The 23,951-nt window shown below is 41.1% G+C and overlaps 1 protein-coding gene across 1 annotated transcript in view; it reads right to left on the reverse strand.

Annotated features, from left to right (window-relative positions):
• The window catches only part of LOC131245827 (glutathione reductase, chloroplastic-like), a 67,234-nt gene that overhangs the window by 15,201 nt on the left and 28,082 nt on the right, over positions 1–23,951 (reverse strand). Inside the window, exons 6-13 of the mRNA XM_058245544.1 lie at positions 12,988–13,191; positions 11,102–11,175; positions 10,875–10,958; positions 2,441–2,528; positions 2,260–2,341; positions 1,918–1,991; positions 1,559–1,666; positions 1,364–1,428 (exon numbers count right to left, since the gene is read on the reverse strand). Of these exons, the coding sequence (XP_058101527.1) occupies positions 1,364–1,428; positions 1,559–1,666; positions 1,918–1,991; positions 2,260–2,341; positions 2,441–2,528; positions 10,875–10,958; positions 11,102–11,175; positions 12,988–13,191 (779 nt within the window). The remainder of the gene's footprint in view (positions 1–1,363; positions 1,429–1,558; positions 1,667–1,917; positions 1,992–2,259; positions 2,342–2,440; positions 2,529–10,874; positions 10,959–11,101; positions 11,176–12,987; positions 13,192–23,951) is intronic.

Genomic DNA, 23,951 nt, shown 5'->3' on the forward strand with positions numbered 1-23,951 from the left:
GTGAAAAGTCCATGTCATCAATTTGAACCGTCCATTCAATCCAGCCCCCCTCTTCTCAGGCTACCTTGAAAAGTTCACATGAGAAGACACTGGAATCTAAAACAATAAGTTAGTTATCATTAACTTACAGGTATGGGGATGCTGGTTTATGATATACAATCTAAAGGATATTGCAACATGTATCAATCAATACCTGAGTTAGAATTATATTTTGAAAGGGGCCCTATCCCCAGGCAGCGGCGATTTCTTGTGGGAAGGAGCTGAGGAAAAAAACAAGTTCCACCTAATGGAATGGGGGAGGTTTTTAAACCATTCAGTGAAGGGGGGGAGCAGGTATCAGGAGGTTGGAAGTTATGAACAAGGCACTCCTGAGCAAATGGCATTGGAGGTTTGGGGTGGAGGAGAGCGGTCTATGGAAGGAAATAGTTTCAAGTACATAGTTAGTGACGGGGGGTGGTGGCAATAACATTGTGGAAAGGGATCTCTAGGATGAGGAATAGGTTCAAGGGATTGGGTTGTCATTGGGAGACGGTAAAAGAATCAGGTTCGTGATGTAGAAACCTAACAAAAGAAGAAGAAGAGTTCATTGTCCTGTTAAAGCGGATTTCAGGTATTACTTCTCGTCTTTGGACTGCATGGTTTGGAAAAAAGACAAATCTAGACAATTCCCAGTTCGATCCTTTTTTGGTTTACTGCACTAATCTTCGTCTAGCGATGATAAAGCGCGCTCCTATCTATGGTCCTATGGGGCTCCCCCCAAGGTTGCAGTGTTCGCATGGCTGATGGGTAGGAAGAAGGTGCTTACATTTGATAATTTGTGTAAGAAGATGATTATCACCAACGTTTTCCTTTTGTGTTGGTGGAATGAGGAGCCAGTTAACCATCTCTTCATTCATTGCCCCTTTGCAATGGAATTTTGGAAAAAATCTTGGGTTCTTTTGGCGTTTTGTGGGTGATGCTGAAGTCGATTGAGGGGTTCTTGCTCGCTTTGCATGGGGGCAGGGTGGGGAAAGAGGCAGGAAATTATGGAGATGGGCATTATTGGTGAGCCTTTTAATCTTACAGGGGAAGAGGAAAGTGGGGTAGTGGCAGATGTATTTAGGCGAGCAAAGTTGGATATTTTGGATTGGGCCTCGAATTCCCCAGTTTTGGGTGATTATTCTCTTTCTTTTGTATCTTGGGCTGATTTGTAATTCTATCAGTCGATTTGGCCCATTTGATCAATAAAATCATAATCTTTCAACAAAAAAGTGCGCTATCCTCCAGGAGAATTTACATTGAATTTCTAACATGGGAGAGGTATGCAGCAGTAAATCAGGCATATGAACAAACTTTGTATGGCAAGTAGGAAGGGTTTCAATACCAGAAGACAGCACATGGTATATGATTGTAGTCAGGCTTACTGGGTTGTCCACCAAAAACAGTTTTCTGTAGGCAGGGCAGAAGAATGAAAACAGAATGACAATTTCATTGATCAAAAGAATAAACAAAAAATAAAAGTTTTTTTTCTGAGCAGAATAATGAAAATAACTAATCAAGTTTCATATGATCTACTTACTGAGAAGCAGGTTCCTTCCATTAAGGCCACAGGAGTAAGATTCATTCGGTTTGTCACATCACCCACAGCCCATATGCTAGGGACAGTGGTGCGAGAGTACTCATCTACCTGGAAATATAAAAACTTAACTTACTAGCTTTCAATAAAGTCTGACTATGTTCTAGTGGGAATATAAGACCTAAGATTGCATTTTCCTGGGACCATGATTTGGCTCCAATCTTCATCACAAAGTACATTGTATTACAGTATCAAAAGAAACCGTGTGCAGTACCAAGATATACACCACAACTCTACATAAGGGAGACCAGATGATCAACTTCCTAGCATACATGGGAAAAGATAAAGATAAAGCAAGTAACCTTCACAGCTCCTGTCTTATCAAGCTCAACACCAACTGCTTCTAAGTTCAATCTCTTTGTGTTTGAAGCTCGACCTGCGATTCCAAGAGAGAAGATGGTACATAATATAATATGTACTTCTCAAAGAATGATACAATTTACCTTTCAAAAAAACAAGAAAAAAAAAAGAAAAAAGAATGATACAATTTTAATATGGCAAAGATGTGAATGCACCCATGCCTCTATAAAGCTCAAAGTAAGACAGGATGAACATCCAAATTTAATGCTTAGAAGATGCAATCAGAGTAAGTAACAAAGTGATTATTCACAACAATTATAGATAAGAGATCGACAGGGAATTACCAGTCGCAAACAACACAGCATCTGCAACCAATTCCTCTCCATGGTCTGTGAGAACACGTATGCCATCTTCTGTTTTGATCAACTAAAAGCAAAAGCAACAGTACGAACAAGTTGAAAGCTCAGAAGAAGAAGAAGAGGAAAGCTAAACTACAGTAACCAATCCTCACAGGACTAGAGATACCTCTGTCAAATTCCTCTCAGGATGCAACTTAATTCCCCTGCCTTCCAGATTTCTGGCAACTACTGTCCTCATTTCATCATCAAAACCTCTGCAACAAGGAAGAAGGGATTACAACCTACAGCAACACCATAAGCAAGAGTAATTCACTCGACACACACTGCTAAAGCAGCCAAGTAATGCTTTGAGATAGCACTCTGTTTAGAGAGAGATGAAAGAACAAATTCAGACTCATATACCAGGATTTAACTAACTATGAGTAATAAAATAGCACAACCCGTTTCATCCAATATCCCAAATATCAAGTACCTGGGACACGGTTCATAATAGTTAGCCACAATAGGTCTCAACACTTGTTGATTGCAGTACCAAGGCATAAAATTGTAACGTCATTACTACCTATGTTACTAACACTAACATTTATGGAGTGGTGCCTGACATAAATTGGTTATAGATATGGTTGAAAACGTACTTTATATATAAGGAGTGAATAATTTGAACTTCCTCATTTTTAGCATCCTTTATTTACTATATCTATATATTTAGTTCGAACTTCCTCATTTAAAGTATCCTTTGTCTATTTTATATATTAATTAACGTTCAAATCTATATAGAAATATAATAGTAAAATGGCACAACCCGTTTCATCCGGTATCCCAAATATCAAGTACCTGGGACACGGTTCATAATAGTTAGCCACAATAAGTCTCAACACTTGTTAAGTGCAGTACCAAGGCAGAAAATTGCAACGTCGTTACTACCTATATTACTAACACTAACATTTATGGAGTGGTGCCTGACATAAATTGGTTATAGATATGGTTGAAAACATACTTTATATATAAGGAGTGAATAATTTGAACTTCCTCATTTTTAGCATCCTTTATTTACTATATCTATATATATTTAGTTTGAACTTCCTGATTTTAACCCATTCTACCAAACAGGAGTTATCTTTCCCTCGATAGATGTATTCCAAAAAAAAAAAACCAAATTTAGATTTGTTTACCTTTAGGCCAAAAACTACTTCAAACCAGCAGATAATCATACCCAGAAAATCCACCATGGAATCACTTGCTTCGTAAAACAACAGAGTATTGTCAGCAAACTGTAGATGATTAATGCACTGAGGATGATTCTCCACTGAGAACCTGCGAAACAAACCTACCACCTGGCCCCTACAAAGTATTTTAGGCCTCAGAAACTAGTTAATGATGACATCACATCATGTACACTTTTGCGTACGTATTAGAGGAGGCGGGCTGCACCGATTTCTTTGTGGCTAGGCAAGTATCCATGTTCATGTTGAAGACCCCATGTGCATGTGCGAGCATCTAGAAGACACCACATTGGGAAGATGCACATGCGTTGCTTTAGGGAGTGATTTGGATCGTTGGATTTGAGGGACACGATGATAGGGCTGTTGGATCGCATGGATTACATGATTGGGCCATTGATCATGAACCATTCTTGTCATCATGGGACATAATTACGCTTTAGAATTTATTTTATGATTGATTTATGCTTTGGACAGCTTATGAGTGATTTTATTTTATTTTTCATTACATTATGGTTATTTTGGTCAAAGTCATTAAAATAGGGTTTAATTTGTGATTTTGGAAAAGTCTTGAGACTATATAAAGGGGGGGGGGGGGGGGGTGTGGGTTGTCTCCCTAATCTTCATGTGATGTGAGGATATCTTCTATGTGACTCGGAAGGAAGATTAGTGCGAGGCTTAGCTTCATCAATGGAAGAGCGAGGCTTCCTTCTATCTCCACATTCACATCTCTTCATCAACAATCGAGTTATTTCTTCAAGTTTCTTCTTTTCTTCTTCACCCTTTCTCCAAAATCCATCAACAACCTTCCGATTTTCCTCCTTTATACCTTTCTCGACAAGCCAAACCATAAAAATCCAAAAACCCAACCCTACCTAGCGCACATGTGTGACCGTATGGCCACACGTGTGAACCCATAGGGCTGGCCGTACGGTCCCACCCTTGTCCTTTTGGCCTTCCATTACCCATACAACAAAACCCTATCTTCTCTTGTTCAAACCCTAAACCTAAAAATCACAAATCTTCCAATTTTCTCAAATTACCAAACCCTAGATCTTCAAAACCTTCAATTAAACCCAAATCCCTAAATTCCCTACAGTTGAAACCCTAATTCCCTTCTCCTAATACCTAACCCCTTTAACAACCCTTTACCCAATTTACCCAATTAACCCGAATTCCAAGTTTTCCCCAATTTCCCTAATCCCTAATGTCACCCTAAGTAGTATTAGACCTTCTTCTTTAAAATAGGCTTAACCCTGTGCTAATTGGATGTTTATATATCCATCAAATCCTAGTTTTTCATATTTAATGGTCTTGTAGGATGATGCTTGGCAACCTAGGCTTAAACTATGCATGATCTCCTTCTAGAATCTTGATATTTGTGGTGATGGTATCAAGCTTTGTGATTTTCATGAATTAATTTAATTTTGCTTATTGATCTCTCACATTATTTGAGTTCATGCATTGGTCCTATATCACAAGGATAAAGAAAAATGGAGACAAAGGATCACCCTAGAAAAGGCCCTGAGAAGACTTAAAAGAAGCCAAAGGGAGAACTGTTAATGAGCACAAAGAATCTGGCTGAAGAAATACATGAATTGATCCAGATCCTCCATTTGGCTCCAAAGCCCATAAGAGATAACATATAATCCAGGAAAGTCTAATCGACATGGATGTAGGCCTTCTCAAAGTCAAGTTTACGAAGGACGCCCAACCTTCCCACTCTATTGACACGAATCAAGACATTCATGTGCAATCAACACACTATCCAGAATTTTGTCTCCTAAGAATAAAGGCACTTTGATAAGGTGAGACAACCTTCGAAAGCACTTGTCTCAACCTTTGACAAAGCACTTTAGCAATGATCTTGTATAGGCCCCCAATCAAACTAATCGGGCAGAAATCTTTCAAGTTTTCTACTCCCTCCAACTTCGGAATAAGGGTGATGAAAGAAGATCACATCTCATAGGGAAGACAACCCAACTAAAAGAACTCTCTGACAAAGCCTGAGAGATCCGACTTAACCAAATCCCAAAAAGATTGGAAAAAGGCCAAGGGAAACCCATTGGGCCTCAACAACTTGTCCCTCCCCAAATCGGAGATTGTTGCCTTGATCTCATCGAGAAGGAGCAATTTCTCAAGAGAATTTGCATCCTCCTGAGATGTTATCGAAATGAAGGCCATCTAACATGGGACACTCTACTCCCTCAGTTTAAAGAGGGAGGGAATAGAAGTTAGCAATAGAATTACAAATCTGACTTTTATCAGAAACTCTAACTCTGTCCACCATGAGAGAGGAAATAAAGTTGGATCGATCCCTTGCGCTGGCTATACCATGGAAGAAATTTGTATTTTTTATCTACCTCTTTCAACCAAACAGCACAAAAGCATGATCTCCAACTTCCTTCCTCCTCCCTGAGGTGAGAACAATAGTCAGAAGATAACTTATTTCTCAGCAATCTATCTACATCAAAGAGAGGGTCTCTTTCTTCCTTAATGTCCAACACATGAATCTCATAAAGGAAGCCATCTCCTTCTCCCTTAGACCAAAAATCTCCCAAGGCCATGATATGAGCTTGGATTTCAACATCTGTAACTTTTTGAAAAAGTTTAAACCCTAATGTACCCTCGACCTCAAAGGAGGATCACAAGTTAGAGACCATGGCATGAAAACCCTCCATTTCGCCAAGCGAACTCGAACTAAAGGGCTTAGGGCCGCGGTTGATATCATCTACTTCCAGGCTTTAACAAGATCGGGCAATGGTCTGAAACTGGCTTGGGGAGGCCAGATTGGCAAGTAAAAGGGAAGTTCCAAATTTAGTCCAGGGAGACTAAGAATCTTTCTAGAAGACTCATTGTCATGGATGACCGGTCACTCAGCTAAGTACATCTCACTACCGCCATAGGCAAATCCACAAGATCATGCTTCCTAACCCACTTAGAAAAGGAGCGCATACTAGTGGTTAACATCATGCTTCCTAACCCACTTAGAAAAGGAGCACATACTAGTGGTTAACATCATGCTTCCTAACCCACTTAGAAAAGGAGCGCATACTAGTGGTTAACATCATGCTTCCTAACTCACTTAGAAAAGGAGCGCATACTAATGGTAACCAAACCACATGAGGAACCACCCCTCACCCTGGAAAAAACAAAAAAAAAAAAAAAAGGTCCACCACAGAGTAATGGCCGGTCAGGGCCATAAACTCCAAAAAAGATCCATTTGAATCGGGAAGGGACCTCCTGAAGAACAACATTAACTAAAAAGAGACCCACCCAACAATCCTTTTTGCGCCACAACAACGAGTCCCAAAAAACTAAAATACCGCCCCCATACCCAATGCCATTCGCTCACTCCGCACCTCTCCGACTCCAAATCAATCTTACCAGACCACTGTCAACGGCTTGGATCTTGGACTCTTAGATGACTATTAGACTTGCTTTCAAGCGATTGCAAATTTCTTACGCCTGAGATCTCTTTCGGGAATAGCCCGACCCCCGAATTTCCAATAGAGGATCTTCATTGGGGAAACAACCTTACCCCTCTACCCTTCCTCTTACTGCGAAGAATGGCTTCCATCTAAGAATTCGGAAGCAACCAAGATTATCCAACTCCCTACATCGCTTGGCCGATTCAGGAGAATGGATAGGGGAAGCAGAGACTAGAATCCAAATGCCCCTCCCAACAACCAGCTGAAACATGGCTATGTAATCTTCATCATGGTTACCAAACACCACTTCTAGCAACTTTTCCACATGACGGATTGCCTCCTCCATCCATCTTTTCTTTTTAATCGACTCTAGTAATCTCTCCACACTCCTATGAGATGACAAAGGGCGAGCACTGGCCAGAAGGATCCTTGAGGTTACTTGAAACAAAAAGAGGCTCGAAGAGGGGAAATGTCTAAGGCCTCCACCAGAAGACCCTAGTCATTTCAACCTGAATAGCAACAACCATCCCAACCTTAGAAGATGAACAAACCAATCGAGAGGAAATAGGAGAAAAGGGAACCAAAGCTAGAGGCCCAACAACCTCCGTACTCTAGACCAAACTAGACTCAACTAAACCAAAACAAGACCTCAGAGACTCCAACCCTAAAGATGACAAAAAGGTCTAAAAAGACTCGGCAAAAGTAAGAGGGGAGGAATGGAGGACCGAGTTCAAAAGAAGGGCGAGAGGCACATCTGTCGAAGAAAAAGAAGACACATTCGCCTGGGGGATAGACCCTCTGTGCCGATCTAAGGTGGAGGGACATCCTCCATGTCACCATCATTGAGATTCCCGACTGCCGATAAGAGAGAGCACGTGATCAATTACGAGCCATCTTCCTCTCCTTAAAAGGCACCCTCGTCAAAACTCATAATGGAAAGGTCTCTTTTAGCCAACCCCGAGACGCCCACATCAAGAGATAAATCAATTGTTGCGATACCCTCTCTATTCGAGACCCTGGGACTCGGACACCTGTCCTTGATATTTAAAGCAGGCTGACTTGCAATGTCATTCCAAGCACTTAGGGGGGTTGACTCGTGGCAAGGCCGCAGCGTTGCCATTAAAAGCAGAGGTGACGCTCTTCTCAAAGGCATTGCCTGATGAAGGAGAGGAAAGGACACCGGGCAAGCTATAACAGGACCCCGTTGGGGATGAAGAGCACATGGCCAAAGAAGAACACGCCTTGGAAGATTGAGGGACGATAGAGGCTACGCGTGCAGATTCAACTAGCACAGACGAGACAATCGATAACAGAGGGTTAATCATGCCCCTACACGGGGCATCAAAATGTCTCGGCTCCTGCCTTGATGAAGCCACCCCACCGCCCAACATTAAAACACTTGAGCCACCTTCTGACTGGGCATCGACAGGTGTCCATTGTCTACAGATGGGACAAGAGGACCAACTAGCGCTAATGAGACGATAAGGGTAGACAATATCTCAAGTTGAGAGAAAGGAGCGGCCCCACTAAGCACTACAGTGGGCCGATTAGGAGCAAGACCTATCTGATGAGGAATTTCCTCCCTCCACGTATCCACCTCAGTGTCAAGGATAGAGAGCTAACCGGCCTAGGATGAGAAACAAGACTGACCCGAGGATTAGAGGCAGGGAAAGGACTATCCAAAAAAATAAATACATAAAAAAGAGTTTGTGATTTACAAGTTATGATCTCGGTCTCCTTGCATTGGCATACACCATCAATCACCACTCTCAAACCTTCATATGACTCTAAGCCAGAAAGAAACAACTACTCCTCGAGTCTTTTCATTATGATTGAATTGCCACATTCAATTTCGTGGAGAGCATCTCCTTGTTATCTCAACGTAGAGATCCATCTCTTTGATTCTCTTCTCTTATAAGCAAGCCATCATTAAGGATGTTAAAAATGCAAAAAGTCAATTTTATGTATGCATTGTGTATGTTCAACTTTCATTTATGTTGTTTGTGGGTTTGGTTAGCCCATTTATTCTTCAAGATTAAGCTTTCTAGATCCCTCTCCCTCCCTACTACAGTAATATGTCAGTGAAAGAAAGGCAAGGACAAGCATGATTAGTTACCAAACTTTTAAATGGACTCCCTAAAGGGCTTTACTCAGATAGTATTGACTGTTTGCTTACAGCACCCACTCTTTCAGATATCAGCAATAATATCAATATTATTATCACCGATATTATTGGTATCACTGGCCGACAATACCAAAAAGTCCAAAAAAATGGAATTATTCCCAGGTATTGCCCTATTGTATCACTAAAATGCCTCCAATGTTTCCATATAACCCTTCCCATGTATCAACTTGTATCAACAACATTATTGCCGATACCACTTGATACATGGAAAAAGCATACGTGAATTGTGTAAATAGGCAGAGAATATATATATATATATATATTAGAAAATCCGGTTTTTTAGATTTTTTTTGTTTGTTTTCATCTTGTGGAGAGTGGATTTCAACACCTCTTCTTGAAGCACGGTGACTCGAATCCTTCATTTGAGGGAGAAATTGAAGCTCGAAAGCTCAGTGGGCCGAAACACCTAAGGTAAGAAAAAAATTTAAATAAAAATTTGTGTTTTTCTTTCTTTCTTTTTGCATAGATTTCACTAAAAATCCTTGTCTATGCATGATGCTCATTGACATGGATTCGAGTAGAAAATCGAAAGATTTGGGAGTTACAATTTGGGCGGGGGGGTCGAGGAAATCTAATTTTTCCCCGTTTTCTTACCTAAATTAACCAATTGAGAGCCCAATTTTTAATATGATGATGAGAGATAGTAAATCTATTGATTCATGTAGATTTTTCAAAAAAATAATAATTATTTAAAATTTTGAAAAATAAATAAAAAATCCATTCATTTAAAAAATTAAATTTCCACTTTAAAAATATTTTTTCCATGGATGCGTGGTTGTATCATAAAATGCATGTATGTGTGCATAGATGGATGTATGGATTTGTCATGTATATGTGTATGTAGGGACGGATGTATGTTTGCATGCATAGATAGACGGATGTATTAGTGGATGTATGCATGGATGGATTGATGGATGTATTAATGTATGCATGGATGTATAGACATGTATGTGTGTGTGTATGTATGTATGGATGGATGGATGGATAGACATGTATGTATGTATGCATGTATTGATTATGTACATATGTATGCATCAATTGATGGATCATTTATGTGTGGATGCATATATGCATGGATGGATAGATGGTTGGAATGTATGTGTTGTATGTATGTATGAATGCATGTTTGTATGCATGGATGAATCATGTATGTGTGGATGTGTGCATGCATGCATGGATGAATCATGTACGTGTGTATGTGTGCATGCATGCATGGATGGATGGATCATGTGCATATGAACGGATTGATAGATGCATGTCTGTATGCATCGATGGATCATGTATGTGTGCAGGTATGTGTGCATGTATGTATGCATGGACGGATGGATGGACTCATTTTGGTTACTATCGCACTTATTTTTTACAACACTTGCTTTAGGCCCCTATTAAATGGAAAGTTATTATATATGGTTCTTTTCCCACAATTTTCCCTATGTTTGCCTTAGTCAATGGTACATTTCCTAGCATCAGCAATAATATCCACAATATCGAAACATGTTTCTGGGTCCCCGGTCAGCGATACATGTAACAATACTAATAATATGAACTCTGATAGCGCCCATGGCTACTGTAAGAATTTTAAGGAAAGCCATTGCCCAGTGACATTACAAAGCACCCTAGATTTTCTTTGAATTGCAATCAATAAGAGAACATATACAATCGGTACAATACTACCATGTTATTAAAAGAAACTGGAAAAATAATGAAAAGGAAAACCACAAAGTCTGAAAGTAAAAGGAAGACAATATCAAAACCTGAGCTAACCTCAATGGAAGTGCTTTTCGGTAAAAAAGGTCCACTGTAGCACCCATCCCACGCCATATTGAAGCGAACTCAACTGCAATGTACCTATATAAGATGGGGTTGTATCAGGAATTAAGCAATGACCAGAACAAACCAATAGGGGATTAACTTCAAGACATGACAAGTGAACAACTGACAATGACCTGCTTCCATAGCATAGTGGGGGAAAAAAACTGATAATAACCTACCCGGCTCCGAGTATCACAACACGTTTGGGAAACTCATCCAAGCTCAAAGCTTCATCAGAAGTGATAGCCAGCTCCTAAAAGACATGTTAGAGGTAAGATGTTACAATTGCAAAGAGAAAGCAGCAGAACCTTAAGTCACATTCTCCAATTTAACACATCGTGGGTTCAAGATATGTAAGGCACAAAACATGCATCAAGGCTTCCCAAAAAAAAAAAAAAAAAAAGAGCATAAGCTATGGACGCAAGTGCATAAAAGATTGGATCTACAATCGACAAGTGGAAAAAGTATGGTAGCATTCATTTGCATGCCAAGAGTCTCTAAAAGATGCAGATTTGTAACCAAGAGCAAAAACGATGAAGTATTAAAGCACAGCCAGAGGAAATGTCGCAAGGTGTGATGAAACCAGATGATCATGACAAAATCAATTTAAAAAAAAAAAAAAAAATTTGAAAAGGAACTGGAAATAAGTATTTCTTTTTCTTTTTCTTTTCTTTTTTTTTTTTCCTTTTTTTTTTTTTTTTTTGTAAAATGTAGGGTACAAAAAGGTTCAGCAAGTTTCATAAGCATAAACCTAAAGCGGCCAATCGACATGATACAAATTTATTGAACCAAGGGATGAGTTTCTGGAAAAGGTAGTCATCATCATCACCTAAGCCTTATCCCAAGTCCCAACTAACTGGAAAAGATCAGTGTATAAAATTAGAAACTTATATGGAAAAGGAACTGTTCCTTGGTATGGATGTATTTGTTTATTCATGTATAATACACAACATATTTAATAACAGTGATGTTGGCTGTAATGGCCAGCCTTATGGCTGTTACGATATGTTCTGTAATCGCCTTGTAACGGTCAATCATTTTTTAATGAAGAAAATGTATCAGCCCCATATTGGACAGTTACGGGCCTCTATTTTTTTTCAGAATAAGTGTTACATCCCTGTATTGCATGTTGGGTTCCACCATAACTTTTTTTCAATTCCATGATAATATAGCTAGTTTTATTATCTACCAGTCAATCATAAATAATGCAGCTCAACTAAACAAGGTTAAGAAACACAACAAGAATAAAGACATCCAAATAACATTGATGCAATAGGTGCCTAGAAATGCACAAACAAGATCAAAATTGAGAAATAAACACAAGTGGACATGTATATGCACATGTGCAAAATGCATGCATAAAAACAAAGGCAGAGCTTGGGGAATTTCTATAGCTGGTTCTGTTGAGAAAGTAAACATTCTGTGTTCTTAAGACCTTTTCTCGTGTTTTAATATATTCATAATAGTAATAATTATTATTAAATAATTCTGTAACTGGAATATGCTCTTATCATGCCATTTATGTGAAGTTCTAGTCTTTTGTTGTAGAAATAACAGGATTTGATTAATCTTTATAAACATATTTACATTTTCCAAGTCAACTAACCAACTTCCAACAACTATATTGCCTCCGTGAGATGAGAAAAACAAAACATAAAACGTGAATCAGTACATATAATCAAACCCACAATAATGCAGATATGAATAACTGTCCACTCAATCGAGAAAGCTGGATTGCTAGTCATCCAATTACATATGGTATAAAAACTTTAAGGCAGAAATTCAAATTGTCTGAAACCGAAGCTGGGTAAATATGCATTAGAGCTGAAATAGTTGGAACCTATGTTGGTAGGGGTTTGAAGAGCAATCATAACTTCAATGCCACTTCAACTAATTTTGAAATTCGGAAGATCAAAGGATTTTGAAATTTGGAAATTTTTTTTTCCTTTTTTGTGATGAATGAAAATTTGAAATTTTGAAAGCAACATGTGTTGCATATTAGCTAGTGAAGAGGGGCCTAAGTTTACCATCAAAAAATTTCTAAGCACCCTAGTATAAAACTAACCTGCCCAGGAATCGATGGCCGTTGAGCCCGACTGCCAGTGGCAATCAAGATATGCTTTGCTGAATATTGGCGCTTCGCACCATCTGGTTGTGTCAGCTCAACTCCATGAGAATCAATTACCTTTCCCTCACCCTCCAACATTGTTACCCCAGAACTGGACAATAACCGCTTGTATATTCCATTTAATCTGATTATTTCCTGTGTCTGCAATATGAACAAACAAAAAGATAGAATGTGAAACGGAAGAAATATTGTTACCAATAGAGTACTATCCAGACTCCAAACTGTTTATAATGCTGAAATTTAACTGAGACAGTGCATCCAAGCTTTGTTAATTTACTGGGAAGGCTGTATCTGCCAGAACAATAATTTCTAGCGAGGGCCTGTGAAACACGAAGATAAATTTAGCCATTGTAAATCCCAAAACACCAAATGGCAGTCTGTTACAAAGAGTCAATGACGCAATCAGTCCTATAGTGATAGGTTTTTCACAGCGTCCTACAGTGCATCTCGGTAACACTACGGTATGTAGTACTAATCTCAGCATGGTTTATATAGAGTCCCAGTCAATTTGGAATCTTAGTATCAGTCAGTCTACTATTTTCTTCTAGAAAACAGTCTGTTATTAATAGATCAATATGATTGGGAATGTTTCTGATAAGGTGTTTGCACTAATTAGGAATAGTTTGAGTCTCACTTAGAAACCCATGTACTTCTGCCTATAAATAGGCTAGTAGCAGGTTCTTCATATGAACTAGATTCTATGATTTTATGAAATAAGAAACTATTCTATTTTTTATTTTTTATTTTGAAAGATGATTATATTAAAAGAAGGCACGAAGCCAAACAGAAACAAAGGCAGACAAGAAACAAAACAGTACAAAAGGAAACAGAAAAACCAGAAAGAAAAAGAAAAAAAAAAAAAACCAGGGCCCCAAAGCAAGAAAGCTGCAAGGGGACTGGATAAAAGGAAAAGAATACAAGAGCTAGTTGCTCAAGCCCAAAACCTGACCCAGGAGCCTCGAAGAGAGGCCCAATCTCTAACTGACTGCAGAATAGACCAAAACACTCTTCTAGCAGGTCTGATCTCATTATTAAAGCATCACTTGTTTCTCTCTAGCCAGATTTCCCAGAAGGCAGAGAGGAGACAGAGCCGCCACCTCTTCTTTCCAAGCTTGCCACCACCACCAACCTCCCAAGATTGATGTGGCCTTCAATAGAATAAGGGAAGACCTAGGAAATGTCTGCCTGTTGCAGAATTCCACTCCAAATATAAGCAGCAAACGGATAGTGGAGGAGGAGGTGGTAAACAAACTCCACGTCTTGGATGCAAAGGTAGCAGGCATTGGGGAGAATGAAACCCTGTTTTTGGAGATTTTCAATTTTAGGATTCGACTTCTTCCCACCGGCCAGGTGAAAGCACAGACCTTTGGAGGGGCCCCCGAGGACCACAGGGATCCCATGCAACTGAGGAGGGGGGTAGGCTCCGAAGGAGAAGTGATGCACTCTTAAAAAGACTTGATGGAGAAGACTCCACATCCCAGCTTCCACAATGCTGAATCCGGGGAGTCAGAGATTAACTCGAACTTCTGCAGGCAAGATAGAAGCATGAGTAAGCAAATTCATCTTCCTTTAGGTCTCTCTGAAAGATGGAAGTCCATACTCCCCCCAATTCCAAAGAGGAGAAACAATCTGGGACTGAGATGTTGGGGTCAGCACAAAGCCTAGCTGGAGTTGGGAAGGTTTTAGGGGTGAGGAATCACACCACGGGTCTGACCAAAATCTGGCCCTTAGACCATTTTCCACTTCAAAGGTGATGTTTGAGAAGACCAAGGCAGCCATCGTATCCACTTCCTGAAGAGATTATATATTAGCATTTGGTGTGTGTGTGGGTGTGTGTGTGTGTGTTTTGTTTGCCGGTTGTATTAGTGCATGTGCACCTTCCTTCATGTTCCTGCAGAACTCTGTATCTTTATAATAAAAAGAGTGTTGGTGTTAGTGAAAGAAACACATCACTCATTCTCCCAAACTCTCTCCTCTCCTCTACTCTTCTATTCTTCTCTTCCCTTCACCATTATTTCTTCCCTTTAATCTCCTACTTGGTATCAGAGCGATTTCCAGCGTCAAAACTTGTCTCTGTGAACAGTAGATTGCTGACATCAACAGCGTACAGATGTATGGCGGGATTTGAAGAGATTTCTTTGGATTCTAGGAGAACATGATGTGATAAGATTTTTGGTGCTTTTTCGTGCTTTTTTTTATCACTCCTTTCTTGAATTTTCTTAAAATAGGGTTTTTCAAAAAACATGAGACAATCCTCCATTTTCTTGATTTCTATCAATCAATAAGCTTTTTTCTCAAATCCCCTCAACATGAATGGTCAAAATACCTCCCCCTCAATCTTTCCATAGAGGATTTTCTAAGAAAAAATCATTTTCGAGTGATGCTTTACCCAAAAATGTGGCCAGCTGTGCGTTTTTTGGGGATTAACTGTTCCGAACATACACCCAGCTGCTGTGTATGGTCCCTTTGACTGTTCAATCCTATCTCTAGCTGTTGTTTTTCCCTTGTTGGCTATTTGGTTGCTGCCTTGTAGCTCCGGGCTGCCATTTTCCTCTTTTGGTCTGCATGTGGGCCAGTTTTCTTCTCTTTTCGTGAGTTTCTGTTGTGGGTCATCTATGGAAGACAAAGGAGCTTCATCTTCCTCTGTCGCATCTCTTGAATCCAACCCTTTGATGATTATGTCAGTTAAGTTGAATGGCAGCAACTATCTTCAATGGGCTCAATCCGTCAAAGTATTCTTGGGGGCCTGTGAGAAGTTATCTTACATATTGGATGACCCTCCAAGCGCTTCAAATGCCAGTTACAAGACTTGGACAAAGGAAAATTATCAAGTTATCGCTTGGTTGCTGAATAGCATGGAGCCTTCCGTGAATAACTCTATTATGTTTCTATCTACAGCTAAGAGCATTTGCGACACTCTTCATAATATGTTCTCTGAGGCTCAAAACTTCTCAAGAGTGTTCCAACTTATCTTAGATATTGGCCAGTTTCAACAAGAGTCCAGAACATTGAAGGATTATTATTCGACTTTACAAGGCATGTGGTATGAACTTGATATCTATCAGCCTCTTCCCTCGAAGTGTAAAGACGATCATGAATATGCTCGGAAGCAGTGCGACGACACTCGCATCATGCAGTTCTTAGCCATCTGAACTCCGACTATTACAGTGTTCGGAGTCAGGTTGTTGTGATGGATCCTCTCCTACCGTTGACGACTGTCTATGCCATGTGTTAGTGGGCTTCCACTTCTGTGATTTCCCCTTATTCCTTTGTGCCTACAGAGCGGCCGGCTCATGTTGTTGTGGATCGCTCTCCTGTTCTTCATGGACCCCGAGTACCATCTCCTAGTTTGGGGCGTGACTTTGGATCAGGTGGTCGTAGTAGGGGTGGAGACGATGACCATGATCATAATGGTCATCCCCCCTGTGGTCGCGGAGGACGTGGCCATGGTCATGATGGTTCTTACTGATGCTCTCACTACGATGGAACCGGTCACACTGTTGATTACTATTGGCAACTACATGGCCGTCCTCCTTATGCCGCTGCCTCTTGTACTGCTACAGATACTACTGAGGGGCAGGCTTCTTCCCATGTTGTTGAACAGACACCTCCTGGGAAATCTCTTGTTATTTCTCGGGCTACCTATGATACCTTGATGCGACTTCATGTTCATGATACTCCTGAGCCTTCCTATGCAGCTTCCGCTCAGTCAGGTACTGCTCTTCTTGTGTCCTCATCCCCTACCTCATGGGTCATCAACTCTGGGGCATCACCTCACATGACTGGTAAGTCTCAACTCTTTTCTTCTTACTCTTCCTCTTACGGTCTCGATTTGTTATCATTGCCAATGGAAATCGAACTCCTACCTCAGGAGTTGGGTCCATTTCTCTCTCTCCCACCTTAGCTTTGTCCTTTATCTTACATGTACCTTGTTTTCCACTCAATTTATTGTTTATCGGTTCTCTCACTAAAACCTTGAATTGTTCTGTGACTTTCTTTCCCTCTCATTGTGTCTTCCAAGACCTTCAGACGGAGAGGGTGATTGGTGGGGGCCATGAGCAAGGAGGCATTTACCTTCATGATGATACACCCGTTGAAGCTTCCAGTACTCTCCCCTGATCGCGTGTCCGTGTCACAATGGCATTGTCATTTAAGGCATCCATCTTTAGCTAGATTGAGCCTCTTGTTCCCATTTATGTATGGTTCTAAAATTGTGTTGTGAGATCTACGAACTACCTAAGCACCGTCGTGCCACTTTTCCTCCTGGTTCATCTAGAAGGAAATCTCAACCTTTTAAACTTGTCCATTCAGATGTTTGGGGCCTTGCCCCCGTTCTCTCTACTTTCGGATTTCGATATTTTGTTACCTTATGACTATTCTCGGATGACTTGGGTTTACAGATGAAGTGCTTACTAAGTTTCAATACTCCACCAAAACAATCCACTCTGATCATGGGGGGAGTATGTCCACTACGTTTTTATCCTTTTTGCAAGAGCATGGTATCTAGTCCCGGACATCTTGTGCATGAACCACTTAACAGAATAGTATTGCAGAATGAAAGAATCATCATCTTCTTGAAGTAGCTCTAACTCTCCTTCTTGATAGGCACCTAACGAAACATATCTGGGGTGATGCTCTTCTTACTGCCACATTTCTCATTAACCGCAAACCATCTCCCACCTTATCTTATAAATCTTCCTTTGGTATTTTGTATCCCCATGACAATCCATTTCACCTCTCCCTTAAAGTGTTTGGTTGCACATTTTATTCAAATTTTGGATGGTAGTAATGATAAACTTAATCCCCGGGCCACTAAATGTGTTTTCCTTGGGTACTCTCATAGTCAGAAAGGGTATAAGTGTTATGACCCCTTGACTCGCAAGAAGTGTATATCGACTGATGTCACCTTTTTTTAGGACATTCCTTATTTCTCAAATCATGGTAGGTCTCTTGGTGACCCTCTTGTGACTCAGGGAGAGCATTCATCCCGCCTTCCTCTTCTTATTTCTACTGATTCAAGGGAGTCTATTGTCTCCTTTGTTCCTCCATCTGCTAGCGAGTCAAGTACTCTCAAGCCTCTTCAAGTGTATCATCGACAGGCTAAACCTTCTACTACTCTGCCATCCACCATTCTGCTCACTTCAAATGATTGTTCAAGTGATCAATCCCTTCCCAGTCAAGATCTCCCTATTGCCTTCCGCAAAGGGACTTGATCTTGCACTAAGCACCCTATTAGCAATTTTGTTTCATATGGCCATCTTTCCCCCTCTTTTCAGTCTTTTGCAACTACAATTTCCTTAGTGGACATTCCTCATTCTATTTCCCATGCTCTCAAGAGTCCTAATTGGACAAAGGCAATGATGGAAGAAATGGCTGCCCTTGAAAAAAAAATCATACATGAGAGTTGGTCTCTCTTCCTGAGGGACACAAGCCTGTGGAATGTCACTGAGTTTATACCATCAAGTTTCTTCCCGATGGTTGCATTGATCGTCACAAAGCTCAGCTTGTTGCTAAAGGCTATACTCAGACACATAGCATGGACTATTTTGAGACGTTCTCTCCTGTGGCCAAGCTTAACTCCATTTGAGTGCTCATTTCCTTGGCTATCAACTAATCTTGGCCCATTTTCCAGATTGATGTGAAAAATGTGTTTCTTCATGGGGATCTCACAGAAGAAGTCTATATGCATCAACCGCCTGGTCTTGTGGCCTCTGACAATCCTCACCTTGTATGCTGATTAAAGAAAGCGATTTATGGCCTTAAATAGTCTCTGCATGCATGGTTTGAGAAATTTAGTCATGCTCTCCTTGAGTTTGGCTTTGTGTGTAGTCACGCCGATCATTCTCTCCTCATATGTCGCCAATCAACGGGAATTATTGTGCTCGTTGTGTATGTGGATGATATTGTGTTATCCGAGAGTAACGTTGTTGGCATGGAAGCTGTCAAAGCCTTCCTGAAGACTCGTTTTGAAATCAAGAATCTTGGCCCTCTTCACTATTTCTCGGGCATTGAAGTAGCTCGCTCCAAATCAAGGGTGGTCCTGTCTCAGCGTAAGCGTAAATATGCCATTGATCTTCTCACGGAAACGGGTATGCAAGGGTGCAAACCTATAGTTACTCCCATGAATCCTTCTCAAAAACTTCAACCGGATGATGGTGGCCTTCTATATGATCCAAGGAAGTATCGGCGCCTTGTTGGTCGACTTATCTACTTAACTATTACCCGGCTAAATCTATCTTATGTAGTGGGTGTTGTCAGCTAATTTATGCGTGATCCTCGTTTGCTGCATCTTATTATTGTCTACCGCATTCTCCGGTATCTTAAATCAGCTCCTGGTCTTGGGCATCACTTTCGGTTCCATGGCCATCTTCACCTCTCTGGGTACTCTGACGCCATTTGTGCTAGTAGTGTCTATGATCATTGCTCTATGTCTGGCCATTACAATTTTTTTTTTGTGGGAATCTAGTCACATAGAAGAGCAAGAAACAATCTATTGTTGCACGCTCCACAGCTAAGGCAGAATATCGGGCCATGGTTCATGCGACATGTGAACTTGTGTGGCTTTGCACCCTTCTTGAAGAACTGGCTTATCCTCCTTCGGGTCCTATTCCTCTCCATTGTAACAACCAAGCAACCATACATATTGCAAGTAATCCAGTTTTTCATGAGCGCACCAAGCACATTGAAGTTGATTGTCACTTTATTCGAGAGAAAGTTGCCTCCGAGGGCATTGTCACCCACTTTATTCGCTCCGGGGATCAAGTGGTCGTCACTCTCACTAAGTCTTTGACTCGGGATGCTCTTCATCGCATTCATGGCAAGTTGGGCATGATCAATATCTATTCTCCAACTTGAGGGGGAGTGAAGAGATTGTATATTTGCATTTGGTGTGTGTGTGTGTTTTGTTTGCCTATTGTATTAGTGCATTTGCACCTTCATATTCTTGCAGAACTCTGTATCTTTATAATAATAAGAGTGTTGGTGTTAGTGAAAGAAACACAACAGTCATTCTCCCAAACTCTCTCCTCTCCTCTACTCTTCTACTCTTCTTCTCTTCCCTTCACCATTATTTCTTCCTTTTAATCTCCTACACTTCCTTCCAAAGGGTCGGGGATCTATACAAGGAAGATTTCTTGGTCCACCACCCGTCCAACTCTACACCATACTTTAACCCTTTTCTAGAGGGAGTGGTCCTCATTAACAAACCTCCAAGCCCACTTACCTAACAAGGCTGGATTAGCGCACTCAAGACACTTAATACATGCCCCTCCCTCAAAGGTTGTTTTGCAAACTTTTTCCCAACTCAACAAAGGAAATTTCAATCAGGGAGATCAACCTTGCCACAAAAAGGACCTACTAAGCTAATTAATTTCAGCAACATAGACTTAAGCAACAAAATAATGACATGAAGTAAAGCAACATGCTGGAAAGAGAAGTTTTAATCATTGTAATTCTGCCACCCAGAGATAAGAGGTTGCCTTTCCAAGAAGATAGTTTTCATTTGAATCTTTCCAACACCCTACCCCAAAGGTGCAAAGCAGGTTTACCCACACACAATGGAAGCCCATGGTAGGTCGATGGGAAGGATCCCACCCGACATCCAAACGCAGCCACCAAGGTATTAAGATCCTCATCGGAGGTGTGGATTCCCAGAAATTCACCTTTAGATTGGTTAACCTTGAGACCAGATACCACCTCTAGAACTGGACACAAACCAAGCCAGCTCAAAAGCTCGGCTCGGATTGGTTTGAAAAAGCTCGGCTTGGATTGGTTCGAATAAAAGTTCAAATCAAACCAAGCCTCGGAGTCGAGATCGTTTAAAAAAGAAAACCAAGCTCAAACCAGGGTAGTACCGACTCGACTAGATTCAGCTTGGTTTGATCCAGCTCGTAGATTGTATGCACACTGTTTCTTATGGTGTGATCCACTTGAGCTTTGGATATGATTCAATTTTGGGACCATGTCCTAAAATAATATGTAAAAGCAGATGGACGGCGTGGATAATACATATACATGACGATGTGGATAATATATAATACATATACATAATACATGTACACTGTTTCCTATGGTTTGGTCCACTTGAGCTTTGAATATGATTCAGTTTTGGATCAGGTCCTAAAATGATATGTAAAAACGGATGGACGGCATGGATAATACATATACATGACGGTGGGCCCACAAAGTTTACTCAGTACGCTAATGCGGGATTCGAATCGGCTCGGCTCGGCTCGAATATTTGGACTAAACCAAGCCAAGCTCAAGCTCGTATAATATGGACCAAACCAAGCTCAAACAATAGAGATAGGCTCGAAGCTTGGCTCAAGTAAAGCTCGAACAGGGGGTGTCACATAAGCCACACCAAACTTAGGTCAAACTCGATTTAGCTCAGCTCGTGTACAGCTCTGGTCCACCTCAAGCTAGAAAATTAACATAACAAGGCATATAATCGACAGTTCCGAGGGTTCGCAAAAGATGAGAGTGTCATCCGCAAACTAAAGGTGATTAATCCTAGCAAGAAAATTATCAACCGAGAACCCTCTAAATAACCCAACTTCCTGCCCCTACTAAGCATTCTACTTAAAGTCTCAGAGACGATAATAAAGAGGAATCCCCCTATCTCAGCCTCCAAGAGGCCTTAAAGAAGCCAAACGGGGATCCATTTATAAGGACAAAAGAATTGGCTGAAGATACACAGTTCATGTTTCATCGACACCAGGTTTCCCCAAACCCCAATCGAGCTAACATGTAATTCAGAAATTTCCAACTGACTTGATCGTATGCTTTTTCAAAGTCCAATTTACAGAGAATGCTTTCCTTCCTAGCCCTATTTTAGGGGTCAATACATTTGTGGGCTAATAAACCACTATCCGGGATTTGTCTACCAAACACAAAGGCACTCTGGAAAGTGGATAGAACCTTAAGGAGCACCTACCTAATTATAGAGCTTAGGATTTTAGCCAATATTTTGTAACAGTTACTAATCAAAATGATGGGTCTACAATCCTTAATACTCTCGGCACCTTCTAGTATAAGGACTAGGGCTATGAAAAAGCAGCCCATTTCCAATGAAATTCGACCTGAAATAAAGAAATCCTAGATGAAAGAAACAACATTATGTTGGACCAACTCCCAGAAATGTTGAAAGAAGGCCAACAAGTAGCCATCAGGTCCAAGGGCCTTATCCTTGGCGAAGTTAAAAACTGCAGCTTTGATTTCCTCAGGAAGAAAGGGTTTCTCTAGGGAAACTTCATCTTCTGAGGAGATTCTCAACAAGGCAAGATCGCCAATGGCAGGTCTATCAAAACCCTCATCTGAAAGGAGAGAGGAGAAGATGTTAACTACTGTAAAGATTATATCATCCTTTTTAGAGATACGGACCCCTTGTAAGGAGGTAAAATTACTCTTGGCTCTAGTGTTGGCCACCCCATGGAAGTATTTAGTATTTTCATGTCCTTCCTTGAGCTAGACAGCCTAGAGCATTGGCGCCATTTAATCTCCTCCTCCTTAATTTTGGATGCATAGTCTGAAGATAACTTCTCTTTAGAGTGATTTCCTCCTCAAACAGAGGGCCCCCTTCCTCCTGAACATCTAATGCTTGAATCTGCTCCAGAATAGTTGACATCCCACTTCCCTCATACCAAAAATCTCCCTGCGCCACTTCTTGAGTTTTGCTTTGAGCATCTGTAATTTCTTAAATAGAACAAAACCAAGTTTTCCCTGAACCACGAATCAGGACCGCCAGCCTGATATTTGGGTTGAAAAACCCTCAACCTATAAGCCAAGCCAGCTCAAATCTAAATGGTCGAGGGCCCCACTTTATTTCTTCATTTTCCAAGAGAATCAGGCAGTGGTCCAAAGTTGGTTTTGGGAGATGACGTTGACAAGAAAAGGGAAATCTTTCAATCCAACTTGGAGAAACCAAGAATCTATTGAGCATAGACATCGCTGGAGGAACAGGACCATTGGACCAAGTGAATTTCATCCCCCCGCTGATGCAGGACAATTAACCACTTGCTCTAAAAGCTCGAACTGTTAGAGTATAGCGAATTAATCCCTTTATCTCATAACCCAGGCCCCACATCGCATGGGTTAGGACCTCGGTCGAACCCCCTTCACGGGCCCCAAATCACATTGGCCGCCCACCCCAAGTGTGTCCCGGCATCCCACGGGCTACCTTACTCGAACCCGATGTGAAATGCGCATTAATCACCCCCGGTAAGGAGTCTTGAACACGACACCTCCGTGTGCCGCACCCACCCCGAGTGTGCCCCTGCATCCCACAAGCGACCCCACTCGAGCCCGGTGTGAAAATGCCCCTGCATTACCCCACCCACCTATCCCCCCCCCCCCGGGGAGATCGATGAGGTCATGTTTCCCTAACCACTCTAAGAAACCTCGCATGTTGGCCGACACTCTGGTTCTGTCAAGTTTTTCATGAATGAACCGCACAACATTAAAATCTCCTCCAATGCACCAAGGGAGATGCCATCTCTCCCAAACTAAAGACAGTTCAGCCCAAAGGGAATATTGAAAGTGGGAGTGAGAGGGACCGTAGACTCCTGAAAAGACCCAACGAAAACCAAAGGCAAGGTTAACCAAGAGCATACCTGACCAACTATCTTCCTTACGCCAGATAGCAAGATCACATAAGATGATCATACCTCCCGAGGTTCCAAAGGCATGTAGAGATTCCCACTGAATTCCTTTTCAGCCTCCCAATGTTCCAGAGGCATCTAGAGCTTCCCGCTGAATTCCTTTTCAGTCCCAAACTGAGCGAATGATCTTCTTATCTACTGACTGGAGTTTGGATTCTTTGAGCACAATTAAATGGGCCTTGGACTTCTTGCAGATCTTCTTCACTATGGATCGCTTAACATGGCAACCCAGCCCGCGAACAT

Source organism: Magnolia sinica, chromosome 5 (assembly GCF_029962835.1).
Source record: "Magnolia sinica isolate HGM2019 chromosome 5, MsV1, whole genome shotgun sequence".
NCBI lineage: Eukaryota > Viridiplantae > Streptophyta > Magnoliopsida > Magnoliales > Magnoliaceae > Magnolia > Magnolia sinica.